Source organism: Neopelma chrysocephalum, unplaced genomic scaffold (genome assembly GCF_003984885.1).
Source record: "Neopelma chrysocephalum unplaced genomic scaffold, ASM398488v2 Primary Assembly neopelma1_26, whole genome shotgun sequence".
In the NCBI taxonomy this organism is placed as follows: Eukaryota; Metazoa; Chordata; class Aves; order Passeriformes; family Pipridae; genus Neopelma; species Neopelma chrysocephalum.
Window position 1 is genome coordinate 31,015,032 of NW_020897695.1, and position 20,804 is coordinate 31,035,835.

The 20,804-nt window shown below is 39.7% G+C and overlaps 2 protein-coding genes across 6 annotated transcripts in view; one reads left to right on the forward strand and one right to left on the reverse strand.

Annotated features, from left to right (window-relative positions):
- JARID2 (jumonji and AT-rich interaction domain containing 2) overlaps nucleotides 1-6,716 on the forward strand; it is a 215,960-nt gene extending 209,244 nt beyond the window's left edge. For all 4 annotated transcript variants that reach the window (XM_027676086.1, XM_027676084.1, XM_027676085.1 and 1 more), the window contains exons 15-18: nucleotides 984-1,114; nucleotides 3,165-3,348; nucleotides 4,834-4,941; nucleotides 5,727-6,716. In XM_027676086.1, the coding sequence (XP_027531887.1) occupies nucleotides 984-1,114; nucleotides 3,165-3,348; nucleotides 4,834-4,941; nucleotides 5,727-5,903 (600 nt within the window). In that variant the 3' untranslated portion in view covers nucleotides 5,904-6,716. The remainder of the gene's footprint in view (nucleotides 1-983; nucleotides 1,115-3,164; nucleotides 3,349-4,833; nucleotides 4,942-5,726) is intronic.
- Nucleotides 6,075-20,804, reverse strand: part of DTNBP1 (dystrobrevin binding protein 1) — a 71,409-nt gene continuing 56,679 nt past the window's right edge. The window contains exons 8-10 of one of the 2 annotated variants that reach the window (XM_027676088.1): nucleotides 14,589-14,744; nucleotides 12,561-12,704; nucleotides 6,075-9,233 (exon numbers count right to left, since the gene is read on the reverse strand). In XM_027676088.1, coding sequence (XP_027531889.1) covers nucleotides 8,986-9,233; nucleotides 12,561-12,704; nucleotides 14,589-14,744 — 548 coding nt within the window. In that variant the 3' untranslated portion in view covers nucleotides 6,075-8,985. The remainder of the gene's footprint in view (nucleotides 9,234-12,560; nucleotides 12,705-14,588; nucleotides 14,745-20,804) is intronic. The other variant, XM_027676089.1, reaches the window with a different exon arrangement.

Here is a 20,804-nt window from a genome sequence, read left to right on the forward strand (position 1 = left end):
CTCTTGTCTCCCTGGCATCTGCCTGTTTTGCTAGTTGTTGTCCATTTTATGTTTTAAAAGATGCAAAATAACACCAGTCCTGGCCTTCAAGCAGGTCATATGTGTAGATCTTACACTATTTGCAGTCTGAGCCATCCAATATTATTCAGCTTAAGTGATTGCATTGCTCCTCTTGGCCTCCACAGGAAAAATTAATGTTTATGGAGAGAATTTTGAGGTGTTTGTTGGTTGCTCCACTTCAGTGAACTGCATGAGTCTACGCCTGGGCATCCTTCTTTCTATTTTTCTCCTTTTTGTGACATCTCTCTTATTCTTGTCTTTTCCACTAATGAAGTTTAAATTTCTTCTTTGAAAAAAAGGTACACCTGAAATGTGGTGACACCAGTGTACTTGCATTCTATTTCATTCTCTTTGTATATGCAGAATTTACCTATCTTTACTCTGCATTAAATTTCACAGTAAAACATATTAAAAAAACCAGCATACTGATTGATTTCTTAGCATATATGGCATCATGCATTGCAGACACAAGCATTTTTGCTCTCTACTGGTGACTCTGAAAACACAGCATTAGATGTAACAGGCACTAGGGTGTTCTCTGAGGAAGCAGTTGATTATGACAGAGTAGCACGTGTTTTGTTTGGGGTATTTTTGTGTGGCACTGGTTCACATAAAGCATGTGCAGAAAATCTTGCAAGAGGAAGACCCAATTCAGCAAAGCATTTGCACTGAAAGGACCGATTTCTAGCTAGCATTCATTTCAGTGTGTAGTTAGTGCTGGATGTAAGCTGGAACATAAATACTTTAACTGGGACTATGGAAAAATTTTACTTTTGGTTGTTTTAAAAGGCTACTTTTTGCTTTAATTATTGTCTTTAAAATATTAATAATATTAATTAATTTTGAATTAAATTCTTGATAAGATTTTACTTTCAGATTTGCTCAGGAACTCATCTGTCCATTTCTTTCATTTCCTGTCCCAGGAAATGAAGAGACGACGTATAGCCAAACCATTTTCAATGGAAAAGTTGCTTTATCAGATTGCAACGGCAGAAGCAAAAAAAGAAAATGGACCGACTCTGAGTACAATATCATCACTTCTTGGAGAGCTCAGGTAACGAATTGGGGGCCTATTGTACCTATTTGTTTTCATTGACAGACTCCAGAGGTGGATGACGTAAGTAACCCTTTCAGACATGTCTTGCCCCTACTTAACCAAGCAACAGCCCAGCAAACATATTTGAAGACAGCCACACATGGAAGAAGCAGTTTCCTTGGTTGTAGCTGATGTGAGATTGCCCGTGGTTACGATGTCTTACTCTAAGAATTCCCTACTTCGGGCACCATCAAAGAATTAAAGCTACAGTTTACATTAGGTTTTTATTTTGCTAATTCTTGGTGCTGAGAGTCAAGATTTCCCGATGCATTACATGAACTACCTGGTGCCAAGTGGTTAAACATCCTTCTTGAGTTTTTCAGCCTCTTGGCATCAGTAGCCACTGTCAGTCCATGTCTGTGGTTGGTTTTGCACCAGGAACCCTTGGCTTCAGCATCAAGATTGTTATATTACAACTGTAGAAGGTACTTTGTATACAGAAAGTTGTCTTGATTTAAAAGTGAATAAGTGAGCAGCTTATGCATGCATGCTAACGCATCTTGCATTAGAACTTGAACGTTTTAAATAAAAAATTCACACTCCTTTTTCTCTCCAGTATTAAGGAAACATGTTTAGGGTTTCTCTTAAGATAGGTGAGAAAAGAAAATATAATGTTGTCTGGCTTCCTGTATAATGATCTTCTCTTTTGTTCCCTACCATGTAGTTGCTACCTATCTTTCAAGTTTGTGACAACTGATACTCGAGATGTCAAGAAAGTTTTGATGAATGGAGTCTACAAACTGTATTTAACTAAATAGCATGTTCATTTGGAAAATTTCCAGTGACATATTGAAGGGGAAAACAGCACATGTGTTGTTTTAGTGTTCAGAAAGAAATGCAAAGAGGTGTGCTGACTGCTTTACCTTCAGCTGGTTCCCCTGTGGGAATAATCACGCTCAAGTGCCTTTTTTTTTCCCCCTTGAAGAGAAAAAGTCTACAAGTGCAAAAGGCGAAAGAGAAATGTTGGTGCTTGCTCCTAGACCATCACATCGACCTCTATCAGAGTGGTTCTCAAACTTGTTCTAATGCATAGGTTGGAATTCACTGGAGGATATCAGTCTTTCCTGTGGCTCCTTATATGAAACAAAATCCCAAACAAAATCTGAAAAAAACCAACCCCATACTAAGTGGAACACTGTACTATATTTTTTTCCTTTACTTTGTTTTGCTTGTGTGTTATGTGTCTTTTGCTGCCTCCTCTCCTGATCTGTCTTGGTTGCTCAGTTTGCCCGTGCCATTTGCTTAGCTTGGCTCTCCACCCATATTCAGCTGTGTCTGGTGGTGCGCTTTTTTATTCTCCCCTTCCATCTGCTCAGCTCACTCCACACTTGCTGTCTTCCAGTCAGCTCCAACCCAACCTGCTCTCCTACTGCTTTAGAGTTCAGCATAGGAGATACTGTCCGCCTTACAGACTGTGGGTGAAGGGCGGCTGGAGGGCTTGGTTGTTATTCTTGATTGACATCTCCTTCTTTTTCCCCTGGGTGTACAGCAAGATCTTCGTCTTTTGGCACAATCACTTGCCCTGCTCCCCCTTTCCTGCCTGAAGCACCTCATGGCAGCAGGTCCTTGGTTCATCTCTGCCTCCTGATGAACGTGGCTGTTACTCCTGACAGCAACGGCTCCTCTTCCTCAAGGTGGCTTTTGGCAACTTCAGGAATGACAGTCATGTTAGCCACAGCTCCCGACTCTCCACATGGCCCTGAGCAACCATCAACCTCCAGGAAGTACTCGGCAGTCCCCAGTTCTCTGTGGAGCAGTTTGAGAACCATTGGCTTGATACGGTGGTCGCTGTTAAAATCCGGAGATGGCTTTTGCAATCAGGCAGTGCTTCTGTGGTGCTGGCTGTCTCTCGCCATGCTTAGGGAATGGCACCAACCTCCGACAACACTCAGGGCTTTGCTGTGTGGAGCTAAGGTTTCAGTGATGATGGTGGTAAAAGGGTGATCGTATGTGGCTTTGTTGGTGGCATGAGGTGATGCCAGTGTCTAATTGCACACACCATTCACAGGGACACGGAGCTGAGGCAGCGGCGGCAGCTGTACGAGGCGGGTCTCCACTCTTCAGCGCGCTACGGCAGCCATGACAGCAGCAGCACAGGGATGGATGGAAAGAAAAAGCCTCGAAAGTGGTTGCAGTTAGAAACGTCAGAGAGGAGATGCCAGATTTGTCAGCACCTGTGCTATCTTTCCATGGTGGGTAAAGTACTCTGCCACTGCTGGGGTCCTGTCCTCCTGTTCTAAAATTCTGTTGAACTATAAGCATTTGAGAGGCAGCACATGACCACAGAGTCATCTCATGCACTCCTTGCAAGACACAGAGATGTTGATTTAGTTGTGCCAGAACATTTATCACCTTGGCCAATGGTGACAGAAGACAAGAGTTAGTGTCAGCTAACTACTCTCCCCTGTCAGGAAGGGATAAACCAGTCACTCAGCCACTCTTGGACACCTGTGAGCATGTTTGCATTCCACTAGGAGGGGGTAACAGAGATACCTGCAGGTTGCCAGTAGTAGTAAGTCATGGCAGAACAGGTCTCAGGATGAGCTGGCAGCTCAAATACATGCCCCGAGTCTCAGGCATGCAGCTACAGCCCATGCTGCGACAATTTCCCTGCAAGCCAAATTGCAGGGTAGATGTATCCCATCTGTCAAGCTGTTTGCCAAACTGTCTGTTCAAAACCAGCAGTCACGCCCATAAACTTTCTCTCTCTTTGTAGAAGTAATTGCCTACTGGCTTTTGAAGGTGTGCTAACCACTATGGTGACATTTCAATGTTTTTAGCTGTATGCAGAACACCTACAAATACAGCAATTTCATTAAAAATACCAAAAGCCCCTCCTACAACCTTATGTACCATTTAATTCCAAGAACAGATATTTAAATAAATATAATACAGTGCATTTGAGCCCATATTTAGGCCCTTCCCCTCCCCTCCCATCTTTTGGCAGTTTTTTTGGTAGGCTTTTAATGGAAATGAACTACAACTGTAAATGATCAGATGTAGCCATTTCCCTCCCTGGGATAGAATATGCTGTCTTTATACATGTCTTTATACCACTGTTAAAGCAGTGCTAGTTTGAAGTAACTTTAAAATGAGTTCGTTAACAAAACAAAACAAAGCACCAACCAGAACCTCTTAATTCTGGTCCATTTGCTCTGGAGTAAGCGTAATCGTGCGAGGGATTTTTTTTGTCACTCTTTAACAGTAGCTGGGGACAAAAAATCAAGTTGGTTGTTAAATTCCAAGCTGAGTGTGCAGGCTTGGCAGGCAGCCAGCCAAGCAAATATGACCTCTGCCAAACAAGACAGTAGCTGAGGAATCCTGTGGTTAAGCTGATTTTATCCTTATTCAAGACAGCATTTAAGTAATGGGAAACTACTCCTTTCAGGAGATCTTTAGATGACATAAAGGATGCCAATAAATGCATATACCATTTGGATTTAGCCTTCATTACTGTTGGTGTTTTGGTTTTTTTTCCAAATTACATGTACTTGCCAACATTAGCACTTCTTACTACACATTCTGAATCATTTCACAATGTGTAATGTTTGTGCCTCCTTCCACTAGCTTGCAGTAAAATCCAGGTTTAGTCATTCAGACAGTAGTTCAATACTGTGTGCATAACACGGCTACAATTTGGAGCTTACTGCACTTCTTACCTCTGCTCTTTTATACAGGTTGTACAGGAGAATGAAAATGTTGTCTTCTGCTTGGAGTGTGCCCTGCGGCACGTGGAAAAACAGAAGTCTTGTCGGGGACTGAAAATGATGTACCGTTACGATGAGGTCTGTACTGACACAGCTGTGTGATGCTGGGGGGCTTTGATACCCAAAACTTAGGGGTAGGCTTAACTCTGCCTTTGTCCTACCAAGACCTCAGGAAACTGGTCTTGGGTTTGTTGTTATTTTGGGGTTTTTTTTCGGTGTGCAAAGAAGGCACTTTATTATGATCTAAGTAAAAGAAATAGAGGGAAACACAATGACCAAAATGAAACCTGAAGCATAAACTGCATGAATATGTTACAGAAGAGAGGAGCCATTTAATGCTTTGGTATACTGTCATACCTGAGGCTTTGCTTTAACTGGTAACTTCTGTACTTTAGGACACCTTCTCTCTGTTGGTAACTGAAAGTTCACCTGACTTATTCCAGTCCAGCCTGAACATTCTTAAAGCAGACTTGCAGAGCACATGTAGATAAGAGGTCCATTTAATGGCTCCAAGCGCATGTGATGATGGATAATCACAGAACTCAAGTTGGTGATTTAGGACTGTGCCTGGGTTCTGGGCTAATGCTACATGTCTCCACCTGTCCAGCTGGCTCCATTTCTCCCTTGGGTGTGAGGGGATGGAGGCAGAATAGAGAGTGGGGTGCAATTTACCATTAGCCTGAAAGGTAAATAGCAAAGCAGTGGGAAAAATTACAAAATCGGCTTTTGGGGAGCAGCACTTGGTACAAGCAGCTTTTTGAGATAGGCTTCTCAGCAGTTTTTGAGCACTGTATCTCTGTTCTTTTTAAGTGACTGAAGAGCAGTTGCTAATTTGTGTTTTGTTTTTCCTACTTCCCGAACAGGAACAAATAATCAGTCTTGTCAATCAAATCTGTGGAAAAGTATCTGGTAAAAATGGCAGCATTGAGAACTGTATCAGCAAGCCTACACCAAAAAGAGGACCTCGTAAGAGAGCGACAGTTGACGTGCCATCATCTAGGCTTTCATCCTCCAGTTCATCCAAAAGTGCTTCAAGTTAATCCTGAAGATGCCAACACTCTCATTTTGTCAATTTATATATATTTTTTGTAATTATTATACCATAGTTTGGAGTACTTGCTGTAGAATACAAGCTGTCTTTGCACTAGCTCTAAAGAAGATTTTCTTCTGGTTTTAGAGAACTAATTTTGTTTTAGCATTAAACTGTTGAATTTTTTTTTTTTTGTACTTGGAATAGATAGATACAGCAGTCTGATTTTTTTAAACTGCCGTACGTTCACTGTTTTAAAACCGGCAAGGGGCTGATAAAATATTAATTTGTATTGTCCCTATGGCTGAAAAAAATAAAAAGCCTTTTTGGTAACTGTGAAAAAAGGCTTTTAACCCATTTTTTGGATAGGTTAAAGTTTGATGTGTTTTATAATTTGTTCTCCAGTCATGTGAGCAGATTTTTCTAGAGAGAAAAGGGATAGGAGACAAAAACTTGAAAGAAATTGCTTTACTTTGGCTGTCTTTTATTCTGTCACAGCAAGATGAGTTTTGTAATTTTTTAAATTGGTGAATACACACTTTCTTTGGGAGGTTATGGCAGCTGAAGATGGACTTTGTTTCCTAACTGTAGGCAAAAGGAGGAGATTTGGAGTATGTTCTCTTTTACCAGCACATCACTATGCATCTGTTTTGAGGGGGAAAAATAAAAATTTTAAAAAAAGAAAAAAGAGGAAAAAAGACTGCCTGCCTTGAGGAGTCATGTGAGGGAAAACTGTGCCTGATTTCATTAGGAAATCCATTCTGTTATTTTTTGGTGCTGTTGGCTACTTTATCAAAAACCCTTCAATAGCATCCTTTAAAAATAAAAAAAAAAGAAAAAAAAAGAAAAAAAGTGATTGAAGCCATAAGTGCTTCTTTTGTCATAGACGTGCAATCTTTCTAACATTCCATTTCCATTCCACTGCTGTTTTTCACACCTTTACACAGTCAAGCATTAATTTTTGTTTTGAATTTGTTTCATTATATGATTCACATTTAGAGCCACTAGCAGGTCTGCATATTTCTTTTGAATGTGAAAATGCATTTGCTTTCATCTTGTCTATTTTTCTCTTCATGTTGTAACAAAAAAAAAATCACACCTTTTGTACATATGCCTGTAAATTTTTTTAAATACTTGAGCCTTTTCTTGGGGTGGGGGGAGGGATGGCAAAGAGACAAGATGAAGAAAAGCCTTACGTTTCACTTTCTTCATCGGTTGGATTGGATGCTTACAGGGTTTTTCTTGTAACATTTATAAGTGCTGCTTACATCACTGAACAACAACAAAAAATAATAATGGAGTAGCTGTTGCCCTTTTCTGGTTGTGTGTACAGTATGTGTGGAATAAAAAAGGGAAAATGTTTTCACAAACTGTTTTGTTTCGTAATTGAATTCAACAATACCGTAGCTACCCATATTGCACTGAGCTTGCCAGTGGTGACTGTCAGGAAAGTCCTATAATACAATTTGTTGGTTGTTGTTGCAGAAGACTGAACTGTTTTGGAATATTTAACAATAACATAAACAGAGTCAAGTGTTTTCAAATGTGGTTGTCTGGTTTTTATGGCCTTGCTGTGTACTTTTCCCTCTTGACAGTAAACTTTTGACTATGGCTTACAGTTTGACATTTAATTTATTAGCGCTGCTCTGCTCTCTTTCCTTGTAAGGAAAGACTTCATGTTGTTTATTGCCAGTTTTTTGTTTACTTTCCAGGTTTGTACTACAAGGTTTAATAAAAAAAACAAAACTTTTTTGGACATTTTGTCTGTCTTCTGGAAAGCGAGAGAGTAAAGGAAGCTCCTTCAAGAAAAGTTTCTTTCAACAGATGCCTTGTTGAATAGTAAATCGCTTATTGTAGGGACTGAGCTTCTAGCCCTCATTTCCCAGACAGGGGTTAGGAAACACTTTGTCAGCTAACAGTGAATCCTTAAGGAAACTGGCTGCTTCCCAGCTGGCGAGCAGCAGGAGATGCCTTATTCCCTCGGTTTGTCAGGGCTAGTCTTTGGAAGGGATCTACATCACAGCTCATCCTTTTACTTACGCTGTTTCTGATTACATTCCTTCCCTCCGTGCATGAAGAGCAGGAGCCAGGAGCCTTCTCAAAGGAGAGCAGATCCCTGCAAATAGAGCATGAGACTTGACAAGCAACAGGTGTTAGACATGTTCAGACCTCGAGTTTAGAGAGAAAAATGACTGCAGAAAAAAGGGCAATAAGATGATGCCTATAGGTCCTAAGGTTTATAAAATATTGGCACTTAATTTATAATTAATTCAGGTTTATTTCCCTTGCACTGCTGGCCTGCATCAGTGTAGTCAAACAGATGTTACCATGGAAAAGCACATTACACTGGTGCTCCTAATAACCATTTTTTTTCTGAATTAGGCTCCTCTGTTCACTGTCATGGATAAAATACTTGGGTAGTCAAGTAAAAGACAGGGTTGGGATAGAAATACTTTATTTTATCTCGAAAGAGGAGTTTACACAATGCTAAGATACCTGCTCCACAAGGAGTGTAACATTTCAATACGCATCTCTCCTCCTTTTCAGGTTCATATTTTTTTCCTTAACACCTACAATAACTAAGTTGGTCCTGAATAGGAAGTGTGAAAACAGTAAACACTGCTGCATTCGTAGACAAAGGCAGGAGGCAGACAGTAGGTAGTAAAGAGTAGAAAATAACTTTTCATTTTGGTTTGGATCCTAAATCTTCAGTTGCAGCAGCTGAAAACATGCAAGGAACAATTTGGGTTCAGTATTACACATCAAATCTTAAGTATTTCCAATCAGCCATTTAAAGGTTAGTGGTCAAAGTAACTTCTATCTTTCCCCTTTAATTCTCTTATACATAGTATATACAACAGTATTACTGCTCCCCTGAGCCCCAAGACTACTGTTAAAGTGTGTGTGCTTTAGGCATATTTTTTTTCTTTAAAAACCAACCTCCATATGACTGGCAATTTTGTAAAAAGGCAGTATTACTAAGTAAAAAGATCTGGCTGTTATGCTTGGTTAGCAAATTGTTACACAGGCAAGCTCTTCATTCACTTGTTCATTCATTCAGAAGTCATTCTTAAAGGATATGGTTTTAAGATTCAAATAGTTTGAGAGTCACTTTCATCACTAGCATCTGAAGCACACTTTCTTTCAGTTACAGCAGCAAGGGCAGTGTCCACTTGAACTTCCTCTTCGTCAGACTGAACAACTGGAGACTCTCCTTCACTTGCATCTTGGCTGGCAGAATCAGTGCAGGTCGATGACAGTGAAGACAGTTTTTGTCGTAACTCAGACTGGCTCGGGACCTGAAGACTTATCTCATTCACGTAGGTGTTGGTGTCAGGCCCTTATAGTTGGAAAAAGAACAACAACAAAAATCAAGCTTTGGCTCGTCAAGGGAATTGGTAAGTCAGTACATTAACATTAGCTTAGCATTGCTTAGTGAGTCACATTCAGGCTGTTTTCCTCCTTTTACAAAACACCATTAAAAATCCCTACAAAACACAAAGCTGCTTTTGGCTTTTCTGAAACAGATCTCTCATACAAGCCACAGACTGGTTTTAATCTGTTTCTGATGGTGCGTATGGCTCTCGCTCATTCTAGAATCGCTAATGCTTGAGATAAATAAGGTAAGATGGCAGGAGCATTAAGTCCTGACTGTTAAGAGACATAGCTGATGCCCTGTTTGCCTGCTAGCAAAGACCGCTTAATCCTCCTAACTGACTTTAATAAACCGTCCAGTCAGACGTCAGCATGTGCTGAGAATCGTCACCAAGAGGAAAATCCTCCCAACAAACTGTCCAACCAAACAACACAAACCCCGAGGAAATAAAAAAACCAAACCAAAACAACTAGAAGACAGGCACTAATAGTCATCTCCAGTTTTGATTAAAAACGAAGATGCAGAAGCAAAACAAATTCTTGCCCTCGGCACGAAAACATTCCTCTGGTACAGCTGTACCACAGCTCAAGTCCACAGGAATGGGATTTTAAGACTATGCTTCCTCGATATCCTGTGCAAAAAAGACTTCTAAGCAAGTTCAGTTTAACAGTGTTTGCTTGCAGTTTGAGAGTTCAAGTTTCAAAATTAGATCCTCTTCCCTGGACAGTTCCTGACAGTCAGAAGTTAAAATGAGGCAACATATAAACACTGTCTATGTGCTCTGCCAAATAAAGCCCTTTTTTCCTTCTCTACTCTACAAGTGTTTCTCCATAGTCAGCTCACCCGCCTTCAGCACTTTAGTGAGAAAATACTTTTAAAAATCCTGTGGGATTTTGTTTTAAAATTGTTTCAGAAGGGTCAGATGGATATGAGCTGATCGCTACACCTTAGCTCTGCTCAGGCTGTTAGCAGAGCAGTTCAAACTACACTGCCCTATGGACTGGTCCCCATAGTCTTACCAAGTACCCGAGTTAAATTTTAACAAGGAAAAAGTCACAACAGCATCTGGAGGTAAGAGAAGCTTCTTGTACTAAATACTGTTGCTCTGGCACATTTCTTTCCCTAACTAGCTGCAATCTTAAATTCTGGACCTAAACTTGGACAGCAACTTTATGTGACATTGTAGTAGCTTCTCTGGGACCCAGGAACTCTATGGGGAAACGTGTCCTTGGCAGGACTCCAGTTCCAACACAAGTTGATAAACAACTGGTACATTCACAATTTTGACAGCTGACCAACCTGCCTGGGCAGAGAACATCCTGGCTGTGTCACTCCAGGATGTCTGGTATATCTCCACTGAGTTGCTTCTTGAGGCAGTACATGAATTTACATTGACTGCAAGTGATATTAGGAATCATGAGGCATCACTAGAAATTTTAGAGACACCTGCTTTTATGTTGTGCACACCAGCATGCATTAGATTAATTTACACAACACACAGAGGAGGAGTTTTCAGAAGGGACAGAGCTAAGTAAATTTTTCAGTTCAATGTACTGTCATGAAATGCCCAATGCCCATAAGCTGGCAATGTTTATAGCAAGAAAAATTTGAAAACATTTTAATGCCTTGAGCTGATTCTCATTTTTACCTGTTACTGAAATAACTTACCTGCATTCTGTGGTGTTCAGCGCAATTGTGAAATATATTGCTTGCCCTGACCACCCATTTCTCCACTGACAGCAAAATGAAGAGTTGTCATCTCATTTTTCTGAGAATTAAGACTATTGCATATTTAGTTTGATACTAGGGGACCAGGTTCCAAGCACAAAAATCCCTTATTCAGAGGGAAATGAATCATCTGGAACCACAACAGCAAGGTTCACAAGACTGTTACACTGCAGTAGGAATAGCTGTCAAGGAGTAAGTCTTGCTGCAAGTCCAGCCAACCTCTGCAGTAAAGCTGCAGTGCTGGAACATCACAGCATGGGTACATTATATTAGTGTATGTGCATATATAGACACTATCTACATATATGCTGTAACACATTACAGCACAAAATAAATCACATAGTTTTTTTCAAAGGCTAATAAATTTTACATCTATTTAGGAGGAAAAAAAACCCCACGACCAACCCCACCTAGTAGTTTCTACACCTCCTTAGATCATCCAGTTAGACTGTTTGCCGTTAAGACATAAAGCTTCTTGGTCCAACATCTGCCAAAGACCCAGCAAGGGGAAAACAGTCCTAGATTCTGTAATTACTGGCATGTTCAAATGATGATCAACTTTAATAATGCATGAATTGGATGCCTATCCAAAACCAGCCATCTGAATTCAGTTTTTGCAATGAAACACAAAAACCTTTAATAGTCAACTGTGCCTTGACTACTTTTTGTAAGCTTTTCACATTCACAGCAGGTGTTAATCACCTGTACATAGGGTGTACTATAAGTACTTTTATAAAAATATTTCAATCTGTATTTTCAGAAGAAATCAAAAATACCTTTAAAGGAGCTTCATCATCTCCCCAACAAAAATCGTTTTGGCTTTTCTGAGAAAAGGCATTTTAGTACAGAAGTTTTTATCTGAGAAAACATACTTCCCTGGTAGTTAAAAGATCCACTACTCAGACACTAATTCCGTACCTTTATGCAGATCCCTCATCGTGCTGCAACTTGGCAGAACACAAATATGGTTTTGTTCATCAGAATGCATAAACAAAATTTTGGATTAACTTAATCCAATTTAACTAACATTACTAGCAGAAGGAAGGCTACATGAAGGAGCTGCGCTATCAGAATCACTATTCAGAAGCTTCTAGTACACTGTTACCTTTTATATATGTGTGTGTGTGTGTGAACTGCTGGGTTGAGCCATTTCTCTTAGTGTCTCTCACTGAAGATCTTACATTATACAACCGGTCCAAATTTACCAAGCAACATTCTGGACTTTCTGTTGAAGTTTGTTAAAAAGCCCTCTGTTAATCCTATACTGAGAAAAATGCACCTTAAAACAGTGTGCAACATATCACCCATCCATACTGTGATGAATAAAGCAGGAAGCTGTAGTAACTAGATGAAAAAACAGACAGTCCATAAATATCACGTAGTTTTGCATCAAGCTCCCTCGTACAGGAACTAAATGTTAATGTTTTGAAAAGCACTAATGAAGAATATTCCATCTACATAAAGTGTAATGTTTTATGAGACAACATCATCCATTACAAATGAGAGCAATTCTGGTGATTTATCACTGTGTCTCGAAGCACACTGTCATTACTAATACCATACCCAGCATGGGAGAAAGCATATTATTGTCTTCGCCTCCTGAGTTTAAAAAGACATCAAGTGCTTCTTGGTCAGACATGTCCATTAGGTCCATCTGTTCCAGCATGTCCACATTCACTTCCATGGAAGACATACTTCCAATGGGTTCTGCAGTAAAAACAGTGCAATGAGCAAACTGACAATCAGTTACATGATGTTATCACATACCAAGGCTTCAATAGCTGCTATTATTGTGTGCATTAGCAATAATTAAACTAGGAAAGGAAGGAACACACCCAGAGAAGCTGCTCAGCAGCAATTTCAGCCCAAATCCAAGAGCACTCTGTGCAATCTTTGTTGTGAAACTAACATCCATTACTGTTTTTGTAAAACCAAACATTTTTAGAAACAATATTTATAGCAATAGCATTGTCAGAAATATGATAGGATGGGGCTCAGGGGCAAAGATTGAAACTTTCCATTTTGGAACACTCCAATTCTCTTAATTAAAAGTCTTTTTAGAGAAAAACAAACACATTTAAGCACACAGTCGCTAAATGTCAATATACGAGGGATGTGGAAATTCAGAAATAAGGATTAATGTTAACAGAGAGCAGTCATTCTTCCTCTCAGCTAATCTAAGAAATGACACTAGTATGCAAAACCTAGGCTCATGCCCAGCATGGGGATTGCACATTATTAATTACTCAAGCAAATCACTTATTACTGTCAATATAATACTGACAATTTGCAAGGGAATTAAATACTTGGATAAGCATCTTCATACTTGAATAACAAAACATGCAAACACAAAACAACTAAGTTCAGGGGTGCCCAGATTTAAGTCCACTTCCTGCATGTGTAACATCAAATATTAAAATGAGCAGTTTATTGGTTTATGTAAACTTAAAATTATACTCTTAAAAGCATTCATAGGTGAACTGAGATGAAATCCTTCTATTTGATTGTTTTTTTTTCCAAATATACTATAGCTCCTTAGTTTTACATCTACTGCAAGACCAAATCTTTCATTAAAACAGTTTCTTTGATACACATGTGTTCCACATTATACTAAAAAGCTGTAGTTCCAAATATTAGGTAGCCTAACAGTCAAACCTAGCTGTGTGTTCAGTATTACCCTATGACAACATCCACTTTTAGTCTAATGGACTGTATATTACAGAAAGCAGAAGACTCAAACTCAGTTCCTTACTGGACCACAAATTTAGACTTACATATCCCACCTCTCCCTAGCTACCCATCTAAAGCATCTTGCAGATGAGTATTTATAGCACCGAAGCAGAGAAATGGAAATCTTGGATTGCATTCCCTGCTCTGACATTACAAATGATAGCAGAACTGGCCTTGGAACAGGGACAGAATCTCTGTTTTTTCCTGCTGCATGAATGCTAATTTCCCACTTGCTCCCTTACCGGTCCAACAATCCCTGCATTTTGGCCCAACAGATGGAAACGTCCCACATAGAACTGCCTGTAGTCTATGGCATTCTTGTGCTTTAACTAGTCCAGAGATGCCAGACTTGCGTCATCTCGTAATAAGGAGAGCACTTTTTCTGACCTCCCCTGTCCTAATCACACACCTTGCATGTTACACACGCAATGGAAATAGCTACCACCTGGGAACTGTTTTGAAATGCAACCCTGAGCTTTCCTCTGCACTTTTCAATTTTTTCTGAGGCAGCTCCTTGCCAGGTGACAATCCCAGGCTTTGGAACTACAGTGGACAGAAGCAGCTTCCTCCATCCGTATCTTTGTAGACATAGATGCACTCTTCAGTTGCAGAGGAAAGTGCTGTTCCAGATGCACTTCAGTGCTTTGCATTTCCTCAGAGAAGGAACAGAGTCTGACTAATCTTCTAAGGTATCTGGCTCCCCTGGGACACGAAGTTTGTTTCATTGGCCTATCTGAAGTTCCAGTTCCTCTAAGGAAGAATTTGGACACTGCAGTGTGTTAAAACCACTGCTGACTCTGACCTCTCAACAATGTTCTCCAAGTTATTTGTGCATTACACAGAATGTATTTTAAAACTTGCCTCGCCTCTCTGCTATCTGCAGGTATCCTGTAGAAAGGTATTGCTCCATGTCCTGCTGGAAGGCTTCTTCAAAGAACTTCTGACGTTCCTTTAGCTTCATCTGCTGGGTGTGTTCCATGTCCAAAACCTTCTGTGCATGTTCAGCATCTAGTTCAGCTGAGCATAAAACAAACAAATAAATAAAATATTTCATGTATATCCCCCTGACTTTCAGAATTTAAAAGCTACGGAACCAGTTCAATAGTGACAGATTGTTACTACAGACTGTTAACACAGGCTGTTATGAAAGAAGGCTTCTGGGCTTTGCAACTACATTTTAGAACAGGATAAGAATACTATATTAGGCAGCATAACCTTCACATTAAAGTGATGTCATAACTATTTATCTTGAGGCAAGATGCAAATTTCCTGAGCTGCATAAACAGGAATACCTGAAAGCCCCTGTCCATCAACAACAGGGATTTCAGAATCCTGCCAAAAAAAGCTCAGATAATGATGCTTCTGCAATCATATGTACCTCATGCACACAGAAGTAATGCCTTTAATTTGAACATTGCAGCACATTTCCACCACAAAGCAAGTGGAAAGATACATATATACCTATGTATACATACACATAAATACACATACATACATATGTGTGTGTGTGTGCATATGCATCTGAGATTCTGGCTTTGTCAGCCTTCAGATAGAATGGAAAAATCCTTTGAAGGATATCCTACATGTAGCACAGGTATGTATCTACAGAAACTGTGAAGGCAGCCTGAGTTGACAGGAGGTAGGTAATCAGTGCTGTTTTTAAAAACACCACCACACAGGCAGTAATAAACATACAGCAGCAGAGAAGACGATGATGATACCAACACCATAAACGCAAAGCCAACTGCCATGAATTACTAATATGACACCAAACAGAAAGGGCCAGCTCGTATAGCTTGTACAGACACACAGTGACAACTGAATTTGCTTAGATGCAGCTATGCTGGGTCTCTGGCAGTTCCTCTTTCCTCCTACAGCAAAGGAAGCATTAGGTGGAATATCATTAGAACTCCTTCCCCCCGTTTTGCTCTACAGGAGTAACTGACTGGCCAGAGGATATACAAAGAAAAGAATCGTGCTGTTTAGTGAAGAATAACATCTTCAAAAATAAAAAGATGTGGCTGCTATTGAAATACCAACTGTAGCCAGACCACTATTACACTATGCATCAGAAAAATTGCTTATTAGGAGGAATATGTAAACTGGAACTCCTCCTCCCAGAGTTCTCTGCTCACTTTCCTGAACCAGTCTCATGAGCACTCTGCTTACAATAAAACAAGACTTTGCTACAGCTGAGCTGCTGATGGAAGGGATGGAGGTGGCATGAAGAGCTGCTGGTCTGTTCTGTTCTACTCCTTAGAAGAAGGTCCGACAAATACCACTGGGTGAAAAATGTCCAAGCTTTCACACACCAGATAGACACAGCTAGAATATGGCATCTATACGGATAAATGCTGGAAGAGCGTAAGGCTTTTTAGGACAAACATTGTGTCAGTCTTCCAGGAAAAATGTTATGTTAACAATATTTTACAACACAGACACTCATTAAACACATTTACCATTATAGAGATTATTACCCAAATGCAGAGCATGTTTTATTAAACCAGGCAAAAGCATCAGAGAGCAGTAATTCACTCTGTTGCCTGCATCAAGGTCACAGATGATACACAGAGGCAAGTGAGCTGTGAGAGATTCCAAAAGAAGCCAGAAAACTGGGCTGTCTGACACACCAAGTATTCATTAAAACATCAGTAAATAAGCTGAAATCTTTTTCTTAAAGCAGATTTCAGAAGTAAAACATCAATGTATAAAAAGGAAAGCATTTTCCCTGAAGGCAACATGTCTTTATTATCAATTACACTGTGGTGTATGATGACTCTGTGTCCCCTGGAGCAACTCCTTTAATACAGGCCTGAATGATGAGCAATTATTAATAACATTGTCTATGATGCAGAAATGCTATTCAATTGTAATAATAAAAGCCAGAGGCTCTCACTGACAACAGAAATTTCCTGTCTTTCTCATGATACATTCTGACAGTTTTGCACTCCATATTAGTAGTTCAGGATATTTTTAACCCCGAAATAGAGATGGCATCCAAGTAAGATATGAGACTGATGCAATCTCTTTCTTAACATTGAGCACTCTGTTTTCAACTTCTGCCTAAAATGTTCTGTTAAATTGAAGTTGTCCCCAGCCAAAGCTAAATGGCAACAGCTGCCTGCAGTGCTGATGTGTTCCACAGAAACTCTAGATACACAATCTTGAAGAGTAGTCACAGGCTTGTTCTCCAAAGTCTGTCACAGAGTTAACATCAAGAACTTTGCTGCACGATTTCGTGCTCTGCCAGGTGTAATAAAAGTTGCTTGGCTAGGCAAAACCCAACTGCTACATTCGAGGTTTCTGTTTGTTATCAGAAATGCTAAGGATGGCTAGATGAAGCCAACAGTCAAATGTGAAACCATGGAAAACGAGTGTATTGCTTCTTTTACAAAGCTATTCAGAATTACCTTTTCCATAAGCCAAATGTAGTTTATAAAACACTGAATACAGACAGTACCAATGGAGTTCTAAGAAGGAGAATCATCCATATACCATCACACCCTGCTCATATGAATTCTTCCCAGGATGCAAACTGAGACCTGTCACACTTAAAATACTATTGTATTTTTCCTTTTGCCATAAAATTGTACCTTTCAATTACTAACTGCACCTATGTCTCAATCACACTGTTGTGCACAGAAAAAAAAAAAAGACAAACTACACAGAAAATGCTAATGCACAATTAGATGCAGACATGCAGGAATTGTCACGATAACCCAAATAAAAGGTGACTTTAATTCTCTACCAGATGACCTTTAACACAACAGAAACTAAAAGCAGGCAAAACATTTCTTAAAAATTGAAAACTCAAGGGCTGACATACAGCCTTCTGTACTATCCCCAGCAATGGCCAACCCCTGGCTCCCCTCCCTTGCAGTCACGGTACAACCCACAGCCCGACTCCCCCCACGCAGAGGCAGCGCTCGCCCACAGAGCTTCATGTGCTACAAAATCTCATTTCCTCCAACACAGCTCTGCCTCACCCTCCCTGTGCAGGTGCTGGAGCACAGAAGTCTGTTGGCCCTGGGATGAAGGAGCCTCCCCTGAAGAAGCCCCTGGGCGTGTGCACCCCCACTGAGATGCTGCACTGCCCTCACCTCCTCTGGCCAGGTGAGGGTTTATCAGGAAGTGTCAGGGAATGACCCTACTTCTCCAAACACCTCAGCATGAGAAAAAGTTATAGTCATCATCTGCTTCTGTCCCTGTGGATCGTGCCTGGTACCACCTAATGAGGCTGGAAAGCTGTACTAATTAATTCCAGTCATTAAAAGGACTGCCCTGTGCTCTCAGAGGTCAATGAAAAAAAAAAAAACCAAACCAAACCAAAAACAGAGTCTAGAGTGTAGTCCTTAAAGCACTGATTTTTCCCTATAGGCACTTCCTCCCCTCAGTTTTTTTCCTGGGAAAAAAAAAATCACCATACAGATGTACAAAAAGGCCAAAGACTTAGGAATCAAGGCAGGACTGCAAGCACAATATTATTTGGTCTATGTTTCCACATCTCAATTTGCATTTTTGATATCTTTCTGCAGATAGGAGCTGTGCTAACCAGACACTGTATTCCGATGACAAGATTAATTTATTAAAGCCAGGACCTCAGGACAAATTATTTCTTAATGACTTTATAAAATATTGTGATTTATAAATTAACTCTATTTCTGGGTAAAACTCCCCCGCCTTGTATCTGAAATGTTTGAACGAGACACCAGAAAAATCCAAACTCCAAAGGAACAAATTAAAATAGCTTATAACCATATAAATCAAGTATAGGGGACACCATTTTCTGATATCATTCCTAGGCCTGGCTGACACTTTTTACAAATTAAATTCTGCCACAGTAAATAAAGTTTCTATCCAACCAACAAAATTACCATTTTATACTTTAATATAAAAAATTTCCCAGCTCTGCACAACAGATTTCCTGAGAAAAGTGTGGCTACAAATAAAACAAATTAGAAGACTACAAAAAAAAAATCAGCAACTGAAAACACCAGTTGTTTACATGGCTAACACAACCTTTAGGCCTAATATGAAAGATGTCAAGTTGTCCAAATAGATTGCTTTTTAGTGCTTCCATACTGTTATGCAATCAGTTTACTTGCCTTCAATTAACTTATTATGTAACTTTATAGTTCTCATGTGAAGTAGAACCTATATCTGTTCTAAAGAGAGAAAGACACAGAGTAACGCAAAAAATGCCCTTTGTCCCCCTCCCTCTGTAGTTCATTTGCTTTTTGTACACTCATCCGACCAGACCATAAAATGCACGCAAGCATTCTTTGCGGTCTTTTTTGCTTTTGCTACAGATATCAAAGTTTCAAGCAGCCCTTCACTGAACTCACTCCTGGTTTTTGATGTTCCTTCTGTGCTGAGGGACTTGAAACTGGACAAAACACAAAGACATGCTGAGCAGGGGAGGATAATCCCATCCCTTCATCTCCTGGCCCTGTTCCCATTCACAGAGCCCAGGGTGCTGTGGCCTTCCCTGCTGCCAGATGTCCATCACCTCCTCCAGGACAGAGCAATGTGTTTGCTTGTCACCAGCCTCTACAAAGGGCATGACCCATAAACTACCACTCTCCAACACAACTGGTTATTTATCCATCCTGTTGCCCATCCATCCAGACTGTACCATCATAACTTGGCTACAACAATACTGTGTGAGGTTGGCAAAACGTATCAGTAACACGGCTATTCACTAAACAACCAAAACCCTTCAAAATCAGAAAAATAAAATCATAAAAACAGGAAATGGAAGACAGCTTTTCAAGTGCATTATGACTTAGCAACTTATACTTGCAACTGCCTCATTATAGACCCTTTCAAGCAAAAATATCAAAGCAAGACGCCAGAGAGTGCTTCAAAGAATGCAGTTTTCCTCAAAAATTGTACTTGACAGAATTTAGAGTACATTTTCATATGACGAGGGATGAAGTTCAGAGCACTCCTGCACTACACTTTGCTGACAAGTGATGAGAGTGTGTTGGCAAAACGTGAAAAAAAGAAGTAGAATAAGCAACCTAGGTGCACACAGTCTTTCTTCAACATTAGAGTGAAAGGAAAACAAGTAAGAGCCACAAGACCTAGCTGGTTTTAAACTCTTAAATAAGAGTTTCTTTACAAAGGAGTTTGTTTTTACTAAAGGTATATTCAAATAATTACAAACAATAAAATTAAGTCCTAATTCACTAGAACGGAAAGTCAGGATTTCACTCAGTGACAGAAGGATCACCTTTGTTGTAAAAAATATACACTGTTCCAAATGAGATTTACTGTCTGACAACTCTCAAAAGCCTGCATTTTCATGAAGGTATATTTTACTAAAATTAAGATTAACAATCATTAAAAATGACTGTATGTATTTCTTTATATCTAAATAGTGTTTTTATAGATTTTATCAGAATATGAAAACTTTAATTAGCCCACAAATAATCTAGTCAAGAGGAAAAGCAGAGGTTTCACCAATGTGGAGAAATTATTTTTAAAGTTGCTCAATAAGCAGTTTCAACAAGTTGGCTTACCTTGGAAATTCTCTCTAAACAAACAAATTGCTTACTTGAGATCCTTGGAAAATAAAGAATAAGCTTAAATAAATATCAGAATAAACCACAGACAATAGCTGCCTGTGTACTCCAAGATTCCAGTTACTAAAGCAGCACCTGGAGGAAGAGGCAGCTTCCGACCAATGTGACAGGAAACATAGCTTGGGAAAAGGTTTCTACATAACTCCAAACTTTATCTGGCTACCAGGAAATCATCATAATTAACAGATACTAAAAATATGCTCCACCACCAAAGAGCAAATGCACAAATTGAGTTCTAAAAATGTAAATATATCTAGAATTAAAAAAAAATAAAAAAAAATTACACAAATCATCATATGCCTCACAGTATGTGAAAAAACTGGTAGAGCCTGACAGAATTAGGATCTTATAGGCTGGGTAACAAAACGTTACTGCGTTTACACTGATTTAACTTCCACAGTTTTCTTCAGCTATCTTCTACTTTTTAAAGCCCTGCAAAGTACGACAAGACCGTTCTAAGGCAGATCACTGGCTTGCCACTGCAGATGAA